Here is a 17,232-nt window from a genome sequence, read left to right as displayed (position 1 = left end):
AAATTCATTTGCCAATTACACACTGATAGAATGGAATAAGCATGATGGAATGGAATAAGCAAAGAGCATGAAAAACATGTATATATATTATATTTTGCAAAATACAGGTGCATGTGCATTATATGTTATGCACATAGCATACTCGCCAAAAGAAAAAACCCACATCAAATGCGGACATCTATTCAACAGGTACCGGAGATGTGTACTTACCGAAAATGTTAGATTCTCTTTATTCTAATAAAACCACAAAACAAAATGATAAATTCCGTTTGTATCTCGACAGAACTCTACAACATGATGTAACTCCATTATACAGAATGCGACACACTTCAACCGTGCCAATCACGGTGTCTTCAATCGGGGGAAATATCAGTCAAATATTTTTCCTGTATTGAATGCTCGACTCATGGTCATGAGTTTTGTAGTTTACAGAAATCAGGAATCTTACCATGCACGTACAATCATATGCACTGGTATCTGGTTGCGTGCACAATTCAAAATTTACCGATGATCACATATAAACTTAGATATATAAAATACATCTGGGTAAAAATACGGGTATTATATTTAAACATACTGAAGTTATTTTAAAGGGGGGGGGGGGGGGGGGAGGGGGAGGGGAACAAAGTTCTATAAATATATGTAGGACTCTAAAGTGCGATGGTCTGCGCCAAACCCTGCTGGTAAGACGTGCCAAAGTGATGGTCCACACCAATGCACAAAAATAAATAAAAATCTTGTATTGCCACTTAAATTTTTTATCTCCTATTGTGGCATGCACACCCTACCCTCCAAGGCCATGATTTGAATAAACTGGAATCTGCTCTAACCAAGGATGCATATTAACATGACAAGTCATGGCCCTGTTGGTCTTAAGATTTTTTTTAAAGAAATTTCCTATATATGCCATGTAATACTTTGATCCGCTATTGTGGCCCCACCCTACTCCTGGGGCTCTGATTTGAACAATTTTGATTCTCCACTCATTATGGAAGCCTTACACAAGTTTTGTCTCTTCTGATTCAGTGATTAGAAGATGCCACCATATTCTATTTCTTAATCATCTCCCTTTAGAAAAGGGTGTGACCCTTCATTTGAGCAACATTAAATCCTGTTCACCAAAGGATGCTTTATGACAAGTTTGAAACTGGTATTGTGGTTCTGAAGAGGAAGTAAAAAATGTTACAAGCATACAGAAGGACAGACTGACGCCGGACAAAATGTGACCAGAAAAGCTCACTTGAACTTCAGCTCATGAAGCTCAGGTGGAATAAAAAAAAAAGCTATACCCACTACGCAGATCTCATTATGATAATACCATATTTCTATAGCACCCTTTTCATACACTATGTACACTCACAGTACTCCACCAAATCAACTACATCCACTCTGCAGCATGATTTCATTAGAATGCACCATTGATCAAGTTACACCTATACTGCAGTACCATTTCCACAGCATACCCCATTGATTAAGCTATAATTGTATACCTATTCTGCATCATGTGCTGCAAGCCAGAATTGATTGAGCTATAAACCATTCTGCAGCACAAATCAAAAGAGATCGAGGCTCTACGTGAAAATGCTCCTCTCAAGAGATGTACCTTACACAAATCAAACACACCAGCATTAGACCACTATGTGAGTGACGAAACAAAAATTGAACACTGAATTTTCAATTTTAGTGATGTATTTCAACAAAATCACATCTTAAGCAAGCATTCGAAATGACATGGTTCAATGTTTTGAATGGACAGAGATCCATTTTAATTGCAACAAATTGCATGTGTATAATTTTAAATGAATCTGACACTCTAGTTAATAATACCAAAGTTCACGGATTTCCAGTTACAATATACAACGCATGTTTAAGGCAACATTGGACAATACCAAAATCGAACCCTGGATTACTAATTAGGTGAACTAACCATTGATTCTTAGAGCTAACCAGGCTGATGTACAAAGTATAGTAATCTTACTACAACATAAAATATAAACATTTCAGAAATCTGACAAGAACTCTTCATACAGAGAAGATAAAAAAAAATAGGTTTAAGAAAATGGCTTAAATATCCCATGTGACTTTACATCTAAAAATCAGAGTACACCATTTTTGATCAGTGTATCACTTTACAGTACTTGCTGAGATCTTTAGTAACAGCCATCAAACTGATGCCAAGTCATTGTTTTAATGATTTCCTTCAATCCCAGTCCTGAACAGGATTCTTTGATTCTCATGAACTTGACCCTCATAATAAAAGAAAATGACAAATCTAAAAACATTAATATGTTGGTTTTTAGATTGAATTTTGTTTGTCTTGTGATGCCTTCTGCAGTTCCTGCCAGACTGACATTAAAGACTTGAAAAAAAAAGCTACACCCAGCAAATTCTAGGAAAGGTCTTTTACAGCATCATCTATTTCATCTATATGTTCCTTCAGTTTCTTCCATTGATCTTTTGACAGAGAAATACCTGAAATACAAAATATAGAAAATGCAACAGATTATTAAGTTTATGTCCGACTTACACACACAAACTACTGTCCGATTTTTTTTTTCTGGCCGCAGAACTTGTGACATTTGATGCTAATTTTAATGCAGAACAAGAAATGCTTCAGAAATGTGTATACCCTGTGGTGCAAAAATTGAAGGTTACACACATGCATTATTGAATTCATAGTGCCAAAACAATTCAAGTTACTGAGCAGACAATATCTTCCTATGTCCAGAATGGATTGACCCTTGGCCTTTGACCATGTGACCTCAAAATCAATAGGGGTAATCTACTTCTTAGGATGTACAATAGTACAAGAAATTGAGTGGATGGTATGTTCCTTTGTCCAGTTTCATCTTTGACCATATGACTTAAAAATCAATAGGGGTCATCTACTTCCTAGGATGTTCCAGACCATCTAGTTTGATGTCTGTGAAGCAAAAGGTTCTCATCATATTGAGCAGACAGTATATTTTTATGTCCAGTTTGACCCTTAACCTTTGACATGTGATCTCAAAATCAATAGGGGTCATTTACTCCTTATGATTTACCAGTGTACTAAGTTTGATGTCAAGCAAAGGGTTCTCATGATATTGAGCAAACAGTATCTTTCTATGTCCAGAGTGGATTGACCCTTGGACCTGAAAATCAATAGGGTTTTTCTTCTACTCATAACCAACCCACATATGAAATTATATAATTATCATCCAGTGAATGGTTTTTAAGATATTCAGCAGACAATATGTGTTCTATCCATCAACAGGTGCAAAGCAATACATATGCCCCTCTTCTTTGAAGAGGCCATAAATATCTACATCATATAAATTCATATTTTCTTTAGAATTATTCATTAAATGCATTTTACTAAATTGAATTATAAAGAACGAAAATAAGTATTTCTCATTTTATGATATCCAGTAATTCAAAAGTGGTTATTTGTGCTAGGGGTTAAGTATGAGTTTTTCCATGTCCAATATTATGCATGGAAGAAAAATATGCGGTAACAGAATATAATATATACTACATAAAAATATTTTTAACTATACGTGTGGGGGTTTACGCACTTATTACGTGACCGCGTAATTAGTGTAAATTTCCCCACAAGCGTACAGTAATTTGGGACTTCATGTGGTAAACTACCTCAGCTCACTTTATATGAAATGAAAAGAAATTACTTTCATTCCTTCATTATTTTGTATACAAGCAATAAATGGCAGAACTTGGGACTATTGTTGATGAATATCCTGGAAGAGATGGTACCTTTTTTCCCTGGTTTCAATTCTCCACCGGCATCATAAAATTCTCTGATTCCCACCATAACATTACCACGAAACTGACTGACTGTGGCAAATCTCATCTTAGACAGCTGTAAACACCATTGTACAAAATACTGGATTATACAATTTTTATTTTTATTTTTTTCACAGATTGTTGTTTAAATTCAATTTAATGTAGAATTTCTGGGGTTAGCAATTTTTATTTTAGGCCTTAACAGACTGAGGAAGAAAGTTGTAACAAAGCTGCACCCAGTGCAAGTGATACATTTCATTCAGGTGCAAAATATCACAGTATGTCATTGTCATAAATTTGAAATAACAAACTGAAACCTGACATAATCTATAGCACTACGCAATTATAAAATTGAAATTTTGACAGGTTTTGATAAATACCGGAAGTTGCATGATGTATTGAAAAATTATACATTTCTGTTATATCTAATATAACAAATGGCTAGAATTTTATTCTACACTAGATGTGTCAGCATGACACAAATGTCCCCGCCTGCAGTACAGTCAAATATAGGAGTTCCATCAAAGTATAGCATTGAATGTAGTATTCAGATTGTATGTTACACACATTTAGTACAATGAAGAACTTAACAACAATCCTTTATATATTATAACAGCCATAAAATAGTTACATTAGTTTTTCTGCGTTAATGGGGCACAACTCCATCAAAATCAACGAACCAGAACAAACTCAAACTCGATCTGTAACTCATCAATATCCACCTGTATACAAAAAATCAGTTCACTATATCAAGGTGTTTAGAAAAAAGTCTGGAAAATTCGGTGTTGAGGAAGGACAGCAGAATAGACAAGGTTAAAACTATGCCCCAAGCACTTTATGGCGGGGGCATAAAACAACAGGCCCATGGGCCACATCGCTCACCTGAAGACGTTCCATATATATTTGCATGTAAAACTTTAGTCCCTATTGTGGCCCCAACCTATCCATGGAGGCCGTGATTTTTACAAACTTGAACCTGCACTATGTCAGAAAGCTTTCATGTTAATGTCAACTTCTTTGACCCAATGGTTCTTGAGAAGAAAATTTTAAAGATTTTCTCTATATATTTCTATTTAAAACTTTGATCCCCTATTGTGACCCCAGCCTACCCCTGGAGGCCATGATTTGAACAAACTTGAATCTGCACTATGTCAGAAAGCTTTTACGCAAATCTCAGCTCTTCTGGCTCAGTGGTTTGTTGAGAAGAAGATTTTCCCTATATATTTCTATTTAAAATTTGATCCCCTATTGTGCCCCCAACCTACTCCTGGGGGCCATGATTTGAACAAACTTGAATCTGCACTATGTCAGGAAGCTTTCATGTAAATCTTACATGTAGCTCTTTTGGCACATTGGTTCTTGAGAAGAAGATTTTTAAAGATTTTCCCTATATATTTGTATGTAAAACTTTGATCCCCTATTGTGGCCCCAACCTACCCCGAGGGCCATGATTTGAACAAACTTGAATATGCACTATGTCAGGAAGCTTTCATGTAAATCTCAGCTCTTCTGGCTCATTGGTTCTTGAGAAGAAGATTTTTAAAGATTTTCCCTATATATTTCTATGTAAAACTTTGATCCAATATTCTGGGCTCATCCTACCCCCAGGGGCCATGATTTGAACAAACTTGAATCTGCACTATGTCAGGAAGCTTTTATGTAAATGTCAGCTCCTCTGGCCCAGTGGTTCTTAAGAAGGTTTTTAAATGACCCTTCCCTAATTTTGCATTTTTGTGATTATCTCCCCTTTGAAGGGGGCATGGCCCTTTGTTTGAACAAGCTAGAAAGCCCTTCACCCAAGGGTGCTTTTGGCCAAGTTTGGTTAAATTTGACCCAGTGGTTCTGGAGAAGAAGATGAAAATGTGAAAAGTTTATGACGCCGACAGACAACGGACAAATTTTGAATAGAAAAGCTCACTTGAGCCTCTGGCTCAGGTGAGCTAAAAAGTAATAACAATACTGGATGTGGCATCAGGTATTTTTATAACCCTTGCCTTACTGGTTAATAGGGACTTTACTGCTTTTTTAAAACTGCTTTGTTGTCAACTAACTGTTTTGTTTCTAAAGCCAAAGCACTCCAATCCTATGAAAACAAGATGTGTTTGAGAAACACAAATGCCCCCGATAATGGCCAATTCCAAAGATGGCCAAGGTCACAAGAACAAATATCTTGGTACCAGTAAAAAAGATCTTGTCACAAGAAATGCTCATGGGCAATATGAAAGCTCTAATACTTACCATTTAGAAGTTATGACCAATGTAAAAAAAAAAATTAAAAGTAGGTCAAATGCCAAAGTCGAAAGGTTTAGTACCTATGGAAAGGTCTTGTCACAAGGAATACTCATGTGAAATATCAAAGCTCTAACACTCATCGTTCAAAAGTTATTAGCAAGATTTAGTTTTCAAAAAGTAGGTCAAACTCTAAGGTCAAGGGTCAAATATTTTGGTATCCACAGAAAGGTCTTGTCACAAGGAATACTCATGTGAAATATCAAAGTTCTAACACGCACTGTTCAAAAGTTATTAGCAAGGTTAGAGTTTCAGACAGAATTACAGAATGAGACAAAACAAAACAAAAACAATATGCTCCAGATCTTGGGGGGGGGGGGGGGGGGGGGGGGGGGGGGGAGGCATAATAATTTTATTGGTAGCACTTCAGAACTAGTATTATCATATGGATTTCCACTATATATCAGCATATAAAATTTTGATTCCCTATTGTGGCCCCATCTTACTCCTAGGGTCACAATTTGAACAAATTTGAATCTACACTATATCAGGAAGCTTTCATGTAGATTTGATTTCAACTTATTTGACCCAGTGGTGCTTGAGAAAAAGATTTGTCAATAACCCCATCCTATTTTTGTCTTGATTTCTCTCCTTTCAAGGGAGCGCGTTCCTTCATTTGAACAAATTTTAATCTCCAGCATCCAAGGATGCTTTACGGTGAGATTGATTGAAATTGGCCCAGCAGTTGAAAACATTAAAAGTTTAAAGAGGGCGGACAAAATGTGATCTGAAAATTTGGCTCAGTTTAGCCAATAACATTGTATTAAAAGCTGTTATTCAATAATATTTATAGACATATCATTGACATAAATTAACAGGGCTCGAAATTAACATGTGACTGGTTAAAAGTATGGTGGACTGACTGACATTTGTTTTAGTCAGTCCGATGGGACTGGTTAATTTTCTAAAGCATCATTTTTGAAAATATACTTATGAAATTTTATACACACATTTGGCATGGTTCGATCTGTAGATATCAGACGAATCTGATTCGTAAATATAAATCCCACATTTAAGTGTTACAATATTGTCTGAGGCATATTGAGTTTAATTTCATTTTAATAACATTAACGAAATATGTTTGATTATTTCTGGAAAACTCTGTTGGACTGGTAAAATTTTCTGCGGACTGGTTGAAATTATGCCCCATCAGTCCGACTGGACTGGTGACATAAAAAATTAGCTTCAAGCCCTGATTAAGAATAGAAGAGGGCCTAAAATCCTTCCTTGAGGTACTCCAGAATCTATTAAGGTACTCCAGAATCTATTAAATCAAAATTGGATGCTAAATTATAGATATGACATAAACCATTCAGTGATCGATAAAAACAATTTAGCAGTATAGTCATCATGTGGGCAAATAGCTGTTGAAAATCGATTGCAGAAGTGAGAGAAATCTAACTTCTTAACATTCTTCTGTATTGAATTGCTCCATCATTTTGGAGTTCTTGGAAATAAACTACATCATTACTGGATAATGTTTCAATACATTTGTCTAACTTGATATTGACCTGAAACATGTATTCCCCACCAGGACCCTTTGATGATGAGGATTTCTCCTCTTTCTTGCTTTCAGTCTTCTCTTTCTTTTCTTTTTTTTCTACCTTCTTCTTTTTCTGTTTTGGCTGAAAATGACATATCAACTTTATTACATTAAAAATCAATTGCTCCAGGCCATTACTGCTATATATAACCTCCTGAACAACATTTGTTTTTTTCAATATTTCATGTGATTGTGTTCTCCTCTAATATGACCTTTGACCTCACACTAATAATGAGAGATACAGGTTCACAAACTTTTTTTCATACTTACCAGTTTTCTACAATGTTATAGATATTGTCGATTCTTTTTTCTATATTTGTTAAAGACACTTGGTAATCTTCATGTCTTTCATAAATAAAAAAAAAAATGTACAGTGAAACTTCTCCAAATCGGCCCCTCAGAAAACCGGTTTTCCCTGAATATCGGCCGAATTTCAAAGAAATTCTAACAAAACCATCCACCCCTGAAAACCGGACACTTTTTAAAGAACATTTGTTTACAAACATGTGTAATTTACCCTTATAATACTGGCCACTTTTTGAAAACAAGAAAATTCTGGACAGAGGGTGATCAAGATGTGCCAGGTGTGAAAAATGACTGACCAACTGGCCAGGTGGGAAACTATCAACCGAAGGTGTGAAAAACACAAGTTTCTATAGTTTACCTTCCCTGTTAAGGGTGTTTTAAAGTGTCACTTAATTGGCTAATCCAAGTGACCCTTCCAAATTCAGTACAAAATGTAATAAATAATAAATAAACAGATATGAACATATTGAATGAATACAGTATCAAACACCACATTGTTGCACCATACTATCGCATGGATATAAGCGGTAGTTAATAATGAACAAACCCATGGCTGTTAATGATAATTATCAAAAGAACAATTAATATTCTTGGTTTCCATAGACTTAAAATTCCTAAGAAATATTAAAATTACAATTTCATATTTACTATTGCACTTTTCAAAAACGTCAAAATGACATAAGCGATGGATGTAAACAGTGTACAATATACAGTGTAGGTAAGAGGAGTTCCAATAATGGGCCTCTGTGTTTTCTTTATGCATTAATTCTGTCAAAGATTTTCAGTTTAAAATTAGATAATTTCAGTGAGAATATTTCCTGTAATAATTACCTGTAGGTACACACTGTACATTAAGCAGACTAGTTTGATCTCCACCGATAATTGATCATAGATCACCAAATCAAAGTGAATAGTACCTACTACGAAAATTGAGATAAAATGTTTCTAAATGCTAACTTCTCGGTAAACCGGCCACCTCTCTAAACCAGCCGGGTTTTTTTCTGTCCAAGGGCCAAGCCAGTTTAGAGAAGTTTCACTATACATGTATATCTACAAGCTCGTTATTAACAAAACTTGTGTGGGAGTGACATGGAAGAGCTGGGAATCTGTAACTGGGCAGCCAGTGTTTTTGTCCCATCATGTCATATATCCAATATTACCTTCTCATTCCACTCTAGTACAAAAACACTGCACATACATCATGACAATTCCAAGTAAAATATTGTCACGAATCTCAAATTTCTGTAAATGTACAAATGAAAAGATTACTCTATTTAGAGTTATCTTTTCAATATCTGTATACAGAAATTCGGAAAACTACAAGTGCAAAAAACAATGATCTATTATGCCATGGGTATTTGAAAGACGACTACAAAATGAATAATTGTACACAAGTTTTATTTAAAACACAATTGAAACAATAAAAAAAAATTCAAACTCTTGTATTGATTTATACTACATCAAACTGTTAACGTATATTTCTTAGGGTAAACTCCCAGATATATTAAATGGCTATCGGTGAACTTTATAATCGGATTCTAACATATACATGTATATTGGGGCATCACACGTTAATTTGGGGTATCGCACGTTAATTTACATGTAAGTATCAAGTCTGATGTAACTAAAATGTCAGTGAAATAGTCCATTTGAAAACTGAGTAGATATACAATTTACAAACAATGACTTAAAATGTGTGCTAAATAAATTTTCTTTTAAATGAAGAGGCCCACAAACCTTACTGGTCACCTGAGTATTAGTTTAAAGTATCACTATAACCCAAGGGCTATGAAATCTAGAAAAGATTTCCAGTTCTGCATACCTGAGCTAATTAATCCTAATATTCGTCAACAGTTGAAATAAGATGTGTTCTTAAAACTTAAAAGCTCCAAAAAGTGTCTATACTGATGAAAAACTTTGCATAAAATATGTAACACATATTAACATTATATGACGAACTTCCATCTGTTGGTCCTCGAGACAAAACTCTGGGGTTGCAAAATTCATAATTTTAATTGGTACATCTCTTTCTGCTTTTCCCAAATATGCATTTAGTTTTTATACTGTATCTGTATCAGCAAACTTAAAGAATTTAAGCCTTTCAAATGATTTTTAAACAATAATCATTATAATAATTTTAGTCCCATCCTGGAACCAAATCCCTTACCCCTGGGATCATGAAATTTACAATTTTGGTAAAGGACTACCTACTCCATCCAAATATCTATTTAGTTTCAATTCACTATCAATATAGCATTGAAAAAGATGTTTATTTAAAAGTTTTACACATAAACAGTTTGGTCCCACCCTGGAGTCAAAACCTCTACCCTGGGAATCATGAAATTTAAAAATTTGGTAGAGGGCTTCCTGCTCTACATCACGATGCATTTAGTTTTTCTAACAGAAGAAAAGATTTCTTCCCTTAAGGCCCCAGGGGTGCAGGAGTCCTAAAATTTACAACTTATGTACCCCGGCCTTGTCCCAAAGATTCTTCATACCAAATATGAAAAGAATTAGAATGGTAGTTATCAAGAAGTTACAGATGTTTAGTTGTTAACACATTTAATCACTGACAATTTTGGCTCCACCCTGATAAAAAAAATACCTACCCCTGAGATCATGAAATTTACAATTTTGGTAAAGGACTACCTAGCTGCTATTTCTAAATATCCATTTCCTAATAGTTTTAATTCTGTATCAAAAGCACTAAAGAGGATGTTATGTGAATGTTTTACTCATAAACACTTCATATATATATATATATATATATATATATACACATGTATATATACACACGTATATATATATATATATATATATATATATATATATATATATATATATAACAAGTTAGGACCTGCCTCAGAGTCAGAACTTCTACTCCAGGGATTGTGAAATTTACATTTTTTATAGAGGCCTTCCTGTTATGTAGCTACATCAATATACATTCAGTTTTTCTTACAGATGTGCAGTTGTAGAGAAGAAATTTTAATTTTGGTCAACATTTGGCAGGTTTTGCCCCACCCTAAAGCCAAAGAAATGCAGGAGACCTGAAATTTAAAATTTATGCCCCCTTGTCCCAAAGATGATTCATACCAAATTTGAAAAGAATTTGAACGGTAGTTATCAAAAAGTTAAATATGTTCAATTGTTAACGCATGATGGGCAATATGATCAACGCTGACAAATTGAAATAGGTCACCTGATTTTCTCAGGCGACCTAAAAAAAATTGAAACATCCAAACAAGTCACTAGCTATATTCCTCTACGGTTTTGCACATTAAACAGAAACAGTGACCCTGATTTGCTGCCAAATATTTACGACTTTAAGCAGTTGTATATGTATAAGGCAATGCGCAAGCAGGACAGTCCATATACATGTACTTGTGCAATTCATTCATTAATATTTACATTTTCAATGTTTAAGTTGCCTTTGATATCTTTACCAATTGTAATGATAGTAATTTCCTCATGAATGCGCTGCAGTTGTGAGAACAATCTGTGCATGACCTTTGATGAATATTGTACACCTATTTCAACGTCTGGAAATTCCAACAGAAATTAAAGTAGACTGTGAATATAAGAAATATAGTATTTTCAAAAATGAAATTTACTGCTTATAATTTAACGAGGAAAAATGTTTAACACTGAAACAGATCAACCTTACATTTAGAATGCCTGTAGCGATAGTGAGAAATATGGGTTATATACAAGTCTGCGGCATGCCATGATAATAAGTTTGATCTTTGAAACCAGTCATTTGAGTCCTGACCTTTGACCTTGATGGGGGCCATATGCTCTTTAGGGGGCACCAGTGTATGACTTTAGTTTGATGTCCATCAAATAAAGGTTTCCACGATACTGAGAAAACAAAATCTTATGTCCAGAGTAGTTTTACCATTGATCTTATAGTCATCTAAAAATCAATAGACATTATCTACTCCTTAAGGATGTACCAGTGTACCAAGTTCGATGTCTGTCAATTAGCAAAGGGTTCTCAAGATATTGAGCACACAATATCTTAAATGTCCAGTTTGACCCTTGACCTTCAGTGATTTTTTTGGGCCAAAATGCCACCGATATTCCGCTGTTTCCCCTCACTAAAATTAGCTATTTTTTCCCAATTATATATGTATGTTTTTCCCAATTTCAAATCTAGGGAAATTAGACCATTTAAAAAAAAGGTTACCGTATATTGCTGACAAAGAGTAAATACGTTTTTTTCTCCAAACCACTGCACATGCAAAAAGGGTTTGTAAAGAATATGTAAAACAATAGAGGCATCCATGTAAGCAGATATGCAGCAAAGTATATAGTTTCCAGATACACATTAAGCCATATTATATTGTTGACAATTTAGTTTGACCGCCATTATATGTAGGGTCAGGCTAATAACAGGAAGTGGCCAACAGTATAGGGTTTTACTAAAATCTGAAAAATACAAACAGGAGAGACATTCTGGAAACTTGATTATTAATATAATATTTACAAGATTATGGGTACAAATGCTGGTGAATTAATAATTTATTATTTTGTTTATGAAATTAGACAATAAGTATTTCTTAGAAAAAGTAAATAATATCTATACAAGGCATAAATTCCAATACATATTTAATGTTAAATAATGATTTATTCTATGATTTTAAATCAGATCTGAAATAAACCTCAAACAAAACAAGAGGCCCATGGGCCACATCGCTCACCTGAGTCACCTTGGCCCATATCTGAAAACTTTCCATATATATTTGCATGTAAAACCTTAGTCCCTATTATGGCCCAAACTACCCTTTGCAAACTTGAATCTACACTATGTCAGAAAGCTGTCATGTAAATGTTAACTTCTATGGCCCAATGGTTCTTGAGAACAAGATTTTTAAAGCTTTTTCCTATATTTGTATGTAAAACTTTTACCCCCCCCCCCCCCACTTGTGGCCCCATCCTACCCCCCGGGGGCCATGATTTGAACAAACTTGAATCTGTACTATGTCAGAAAGTTTTCTTGTAAATATCAGCTTTTCTGACTCAGTGGTTATTGAGAACAAGATTTTAACTATATATTTGTATGTAAAACTTTGATCCCCCTTGTGGCCCCATCCTACCCCCGGGGGCCATGATTTGAAAAAACTTGAATCTGCACTATGTCAGAAAGTTTTCATGTAAAAATCAGCTTTTCTGGCTCAGTGGTTCTTGAGAAGAAGATTTTTAAAGATTTTTCCTATATATTTGTATGTAAAAATTTGATTCCCTATTGTGGCCCCATCCAACCCCCGGGGCCCATGATTTGAACAAACTTGAATCTGCATTATGTCAGGAAGCTTTCATGTAAATCTCAGCTTTTCTGGATTAGTGGTTCTTGAGAAGAAGATTTTTAAAGTTTTTTTCCTATATATTCCGATGTAAAACTTTGAATCCCCATTGTGGCCCCATCCTACATTCGGGGGTCATGATTTGAACAAATTTGAATCTACACTATGTTATGAAACTTTCACATAAGTTTCAGCTTATCTGGCCCACTGGTTCTTGAGAAGAAGATTTTTAAAAGATGCCAACAAATTTTCACTAATTCTTGATTATCCCCCCTTGGAAAAGTGTGGCCCTTCATTTGAACAAACTTGAATCCCCTACACCTAAGGATGCTTTTTGGCGAGTTTGGTTGAAATTGGCCCGGTGGTTCATGAGAAGAAGATGAAAATGTGAAAAGTTTACAGACAGACAGACGGATGCTGGACAAAATGTGATCAGAAAAGCTCACTTGAGCCTTCGGCTCAGGTGAGCTAAAAATTGTTATTTGATTATGTTATGCATCTTTACCATTTTAATTTACTATGAATGATTTTTCCCAATTTGAGGAAAATGTCGCTAATTTTCCCCCAATTCAAAGGGAGGGGTGGTAGTTTGAAAAACAAAAAAAATCACTGACCTTGTGACCTCAAAATCAATATGGGACATATCTACTTCTTAGGTAGGTTGGTTGGTTGTTTTACATCCTGTTGAGAATTTTTCTCTCATATTGAGGCGTCACCAGTTGTAGGTGAAGTACCATAAATCTAATAGACACTCAGGGCCATAATAGTAAGGGTTCTGCAGTGACACAGAACCTCCATTTTTAAGGTCGTAACTGAAAGACCCGAGATTCTCATTTCTAAATGCTGAGCATTTCACGAAGGAGCAATCACTAACTATTTTTACATAAGTTAGATGGTGCCATGAAACGAGCGAGGCTCAAAATCATGACCTTCCGGTTACGAAGTCAATGTTCTACCACTGAGTTACCATTACCAATATCTTAGTGTACAAAGCTTGATGTCATTCAAATGTTCTCAAGATATTGAACAGGCATTATCTTTCTCTGTTCAGTTTGACCCTTGAACTTAATTGTCACCTCAAAATTAATAGGTGACACCTACTTCCTAGGGGGAACCAGTGTACCAAGTTTGATGTCTGTCAAGCAAACAGTTCTTGACAATATCTTATTATACAAAGGCCCGAAAGGTAACACATATGTAAAAGAAAAAAAATAAGAAAATCAGCAAATGAATAGAGATAATCTCTACATATGTTCGCTGAAAATTTGTGATCCATTTTTGCAGCGCCATATTGTTTTGTATTTAGTTGCTTCTACAGTTATTTGTGGTTAAATTTTGAATGCCAGAAATACAAGACTGACTTGTAGTTTGTATTTCAAACACCCATTTTGTTACAAATGAATATATGGCAATTACTGTTACAGTTTTTAGCCAATCATCAAATAGAAAAACAGTAATACGACTAAATAGATGAACAAGTTCACAAGTTTGTTTAGATAAGAATATACAATATACTTACGGTTACTTAATTTACCACTTTGAATTTATTGGTTAAATTTGTTTAGTTTAATAATTGTTTGTTTTTAAAGAGAGAAAAAAGTCGAGGTAAAGTGTGACGTTACATTGATGCACGATTTACATCGCCTGTAGAACTGTTATCCTCATATATCCCCCTTTGATATTGAAATTTTACTGGGTGTTTAGCACAAGGAAAATTTCATGAAAAATTAATTTTTTTAAATGAATCATAATCTACCGTACTTAACGGAATATGATTTTCATCTGGGACATGCCAATGAACATTTCATGCTCCGCTCAGTTCAACGGTCACATCGTTTACATCTTATGTCCACTTTGACCTTATGATCTCAAATTTGATAATGGTCATCTACTCCTTTAGTAAAATCGGTATACCAAGTTTAATGTCTGTAAAGCAAAGCTGTCTCAAGATATTGAGTTGACAATATTTATCTTCAAAACTCAGAATAATTCACCAACACTAAAATCTTATCAAGTCATTCTGAATGCTCAAATTTGATAAAACCTAGCTCGGTATTTTTCACAAAGAATATTTATCTAATTCTGAGGTAGTCAGACTTGATTTTATTAGCAAATCTTCAAAGATACTAAAATTACATGTTGCGAATTTAATCTGTATGCCAATACAAATTTTGTAAATTCATCATTGTAACTGTATTTTTGTCAACAAGCACAAACGATCACATCTACTCTTGTAATCAGAGTGCTAAGCATTGGTATACTGCAAGTTCAACCGGATTCAAGCGAAGAGCAGGGATTCCTAGTACCCTATATACATACCTCAGATGAAGAATGCAGTTTTATTTCCGACAGACTCTCTTCTTTAATGACACGCTGTGCGAATGAGCGGTAGCTGTAATCCGTATGTTTTACCACACTTTGTCGAGTTGGTGTCTTAAAATGAACTGTACTGTTTTGATAGTAATCATTTAAACAATAACATGCTTTTTTTTGCTGTTTTATCGGGTGATGATTTTACTGATGAAGGTAGCTAGCATTGCAGAAAATATTCATAATCTGCATAAGAAGTTTTTCCAGTTTACGTAATGGCACCGGTTTTGACGTTTTCCTGGCACGGTAAATATCAAAATCATAAAAAGCCCGGAAAACGTCAGATATTTCGGACTAGTGTGAACCTAATCTCAGCTTGGCTGAATAATTGGACTGACGCCTTCACCGAATCTCGGAGCAGTCCTTCATGATTCATGTCTGGAAATTTACTTTCAGCTTCGGCCAGTTCTAGCAATTAATGTGCACTTAGGTGATACTGCTGTTCGCTTCAAATAAGTAATTTGACTGTTAAACTAACTCTCTATCACTATTAATGCTGTACTACTTACCGTCTAAATATGTAAATTCAATAAAATAAACCATCACTAATTTTTCCGTTCAAATGAAGTCTTCTATGGCACAATATTTTCTATGGCACATTTTATCTCCCAAAATTGAAGAGTTCCTATAGTTTGTTTTTTTGAATTAGCGAAATGCAAGTAGGTATGTAGAGATACGATGTATCAGTAACTAGATAAAGCAGACTATAGGAACTCTTCAATTCCAGGAGATAAAATATTGTGCCAAGGAAGTCTTCATTTCAACGGAAAATTTAGTGCCTATTTTCATTTTGGGATTTTTATACCTAAACGGTGAGTAATACAGCATTAATAGTGATAGAGAGTTAGTTTAACAATTAAATTACTTATTTGAAGCGAACAGCAGTGTCACCTACGTGCAACTGGTCGAATGTGAAAGTAAACTTCCAAACATGAATTATGAAGGACTGCTCCGAGATTCAGTGAAGGCGTCAGTCCAAATATTCAGCCGAGCCGAATCTCAACCGAGATTAGTGTGAACCCTGACATCGCGGTCAACGTAATTGTCTAAATCTTTTTAATAGTGTTACTAACCTGGTCATTATCAGAGTCCGACTCCGAAGAAGAAATGAATTCCTTTGACTTCGGCATCTGTAACGAAATTTTAACTGTTAAATCTAACACTTGGTGAAGAGCTAGTATAAGTCGAGTATCAGTATCATGAGTATGTAGTACTAAGAATGCTGAAGCTTACATCTGAGTTACATGTACTGCCAGTTAGATCTACTTAACAGATGTTGTTAAAAAGGAATTTAGTACATATCTTCAGCTGAATGTGTCAATGATAATCAGTAAATCACACCTTTTTGCAGCTGTTCCGGCAAGTTTCTTTTTAGATTGCTTTGTCTCGTCTCCTTCCTTCTTTTCCCGCAAACTTTTGTAAATTATTTGTACACCGATCCCGACTTTCATAAGAGTCGCACACAAGTGAAAAAAAAAAAAAGAAAAGAGAGAGAGAACAGACAATATCTAAAATTCAGATTGCTAAATTGATGAAAAATATTTCAGTTGGAAATGTTTGATGTCGTCTCTTGTCTGCCGATACCGGAACACAAGTGTAAGCGTATACCAACACAAGTGTAAGTGTATAACCAAC

General features: G+C 34.9%; 2 protein-coding genes across 3 annotated transcripts in view; one reads left to right on the top strand and one right to left on the bottom strand.

The window, feature by feature from the left end:
• Positions 1-1,671: 1,671 nt before the first annotated feature.
• Positions 1,672-17,065, bottom strand: LOC125650255 (activated RNA polymerase II transcriptional coactivator p15-like). 2 transcript variants are annotated; one of them, XM_056166765.1, is made up of 6 exons: positions 16,939-17,065; positions 16,671-16,727; positions 15,547-15,660; positions 7,584-7,697; positions 3,754-3,859; positions 1,672-2,472 (listed from the first exon to the last, which is right to left on the bottom strand). In XM_056166765.1, the coding sequence occupies exons 2-6, from the start codon at positions 16,725-16,727 to the stop codon at positions 2,390-2,392; spliced, it is 474 nt and encodes a 157-aa protein (XP_056022740.1). In that variant the 5' UTR covers positions 16,939-17,065; the 3' UTR covers positions 1,672-2,389. The 2 variants fall into 2 exon arrangements, with proteins under 2 accessions (XP_056022740.1, XP_048734337.2); XM_048878380.2 differs by lacking the exon at positions 15,547-15,660 and having other exon boundaries at positions 16,939-17,064.
• Positions 16,335-17,232, top strand: part of LOC125650254 (leucine-rich repeat-containing protein 74A-like) — a 31,045-nt gene continuing 30,147 nt past the window's right edge. Inside the window, exon 1 of the mRNA XM_048878379.2 lies at positions 16,335-16,409. The gene's annotated coding sequence lies outside the window, so the exon portion shown is untranslated. The remainder of the gene's footprint in view (positions 16,410-17,232) is intronic.

This window comes from Ostrea edulis, chromosome 5, assembly GCF_947568905.1.
Source record: "Ostrea edulis chromosome 5, xbOstEdul1.1, whole genome shotgun sequence".
Taxonomy (NCBI): Eukaryota; Metazoa; Mollusca; class Bivalvia; order Ostreida; family Ostreidae; genus Ostrea; species Ostrea edulis.
This window is presented reverse-complemented; position numbering and strand designations above follow the sequence as displayed.

Coding starts and splice junctions, on each gene's coding strand:
- LOC125650255 (XM_056166765.1), bottom strand. CDS start 16,727: ATGCCGAAGTCAAAGGAATTCATTTCTTCTTCGGAGTCGGACTCTGAT. Junction 15,661..16,670: donor CGGACTCTGATAATGACCAG/GTTAGTAACACT, acceptor GTTCATTTTAAG/ACACCAACTCGACAAAGTGT. Junction 2,473..3,753: donor ATTGAAACCAGGGAAAAAAG/GTACCATCTCTT, acceptor TTTGTATTTCAG/GTATTTCTCTGTCAAAAGAT.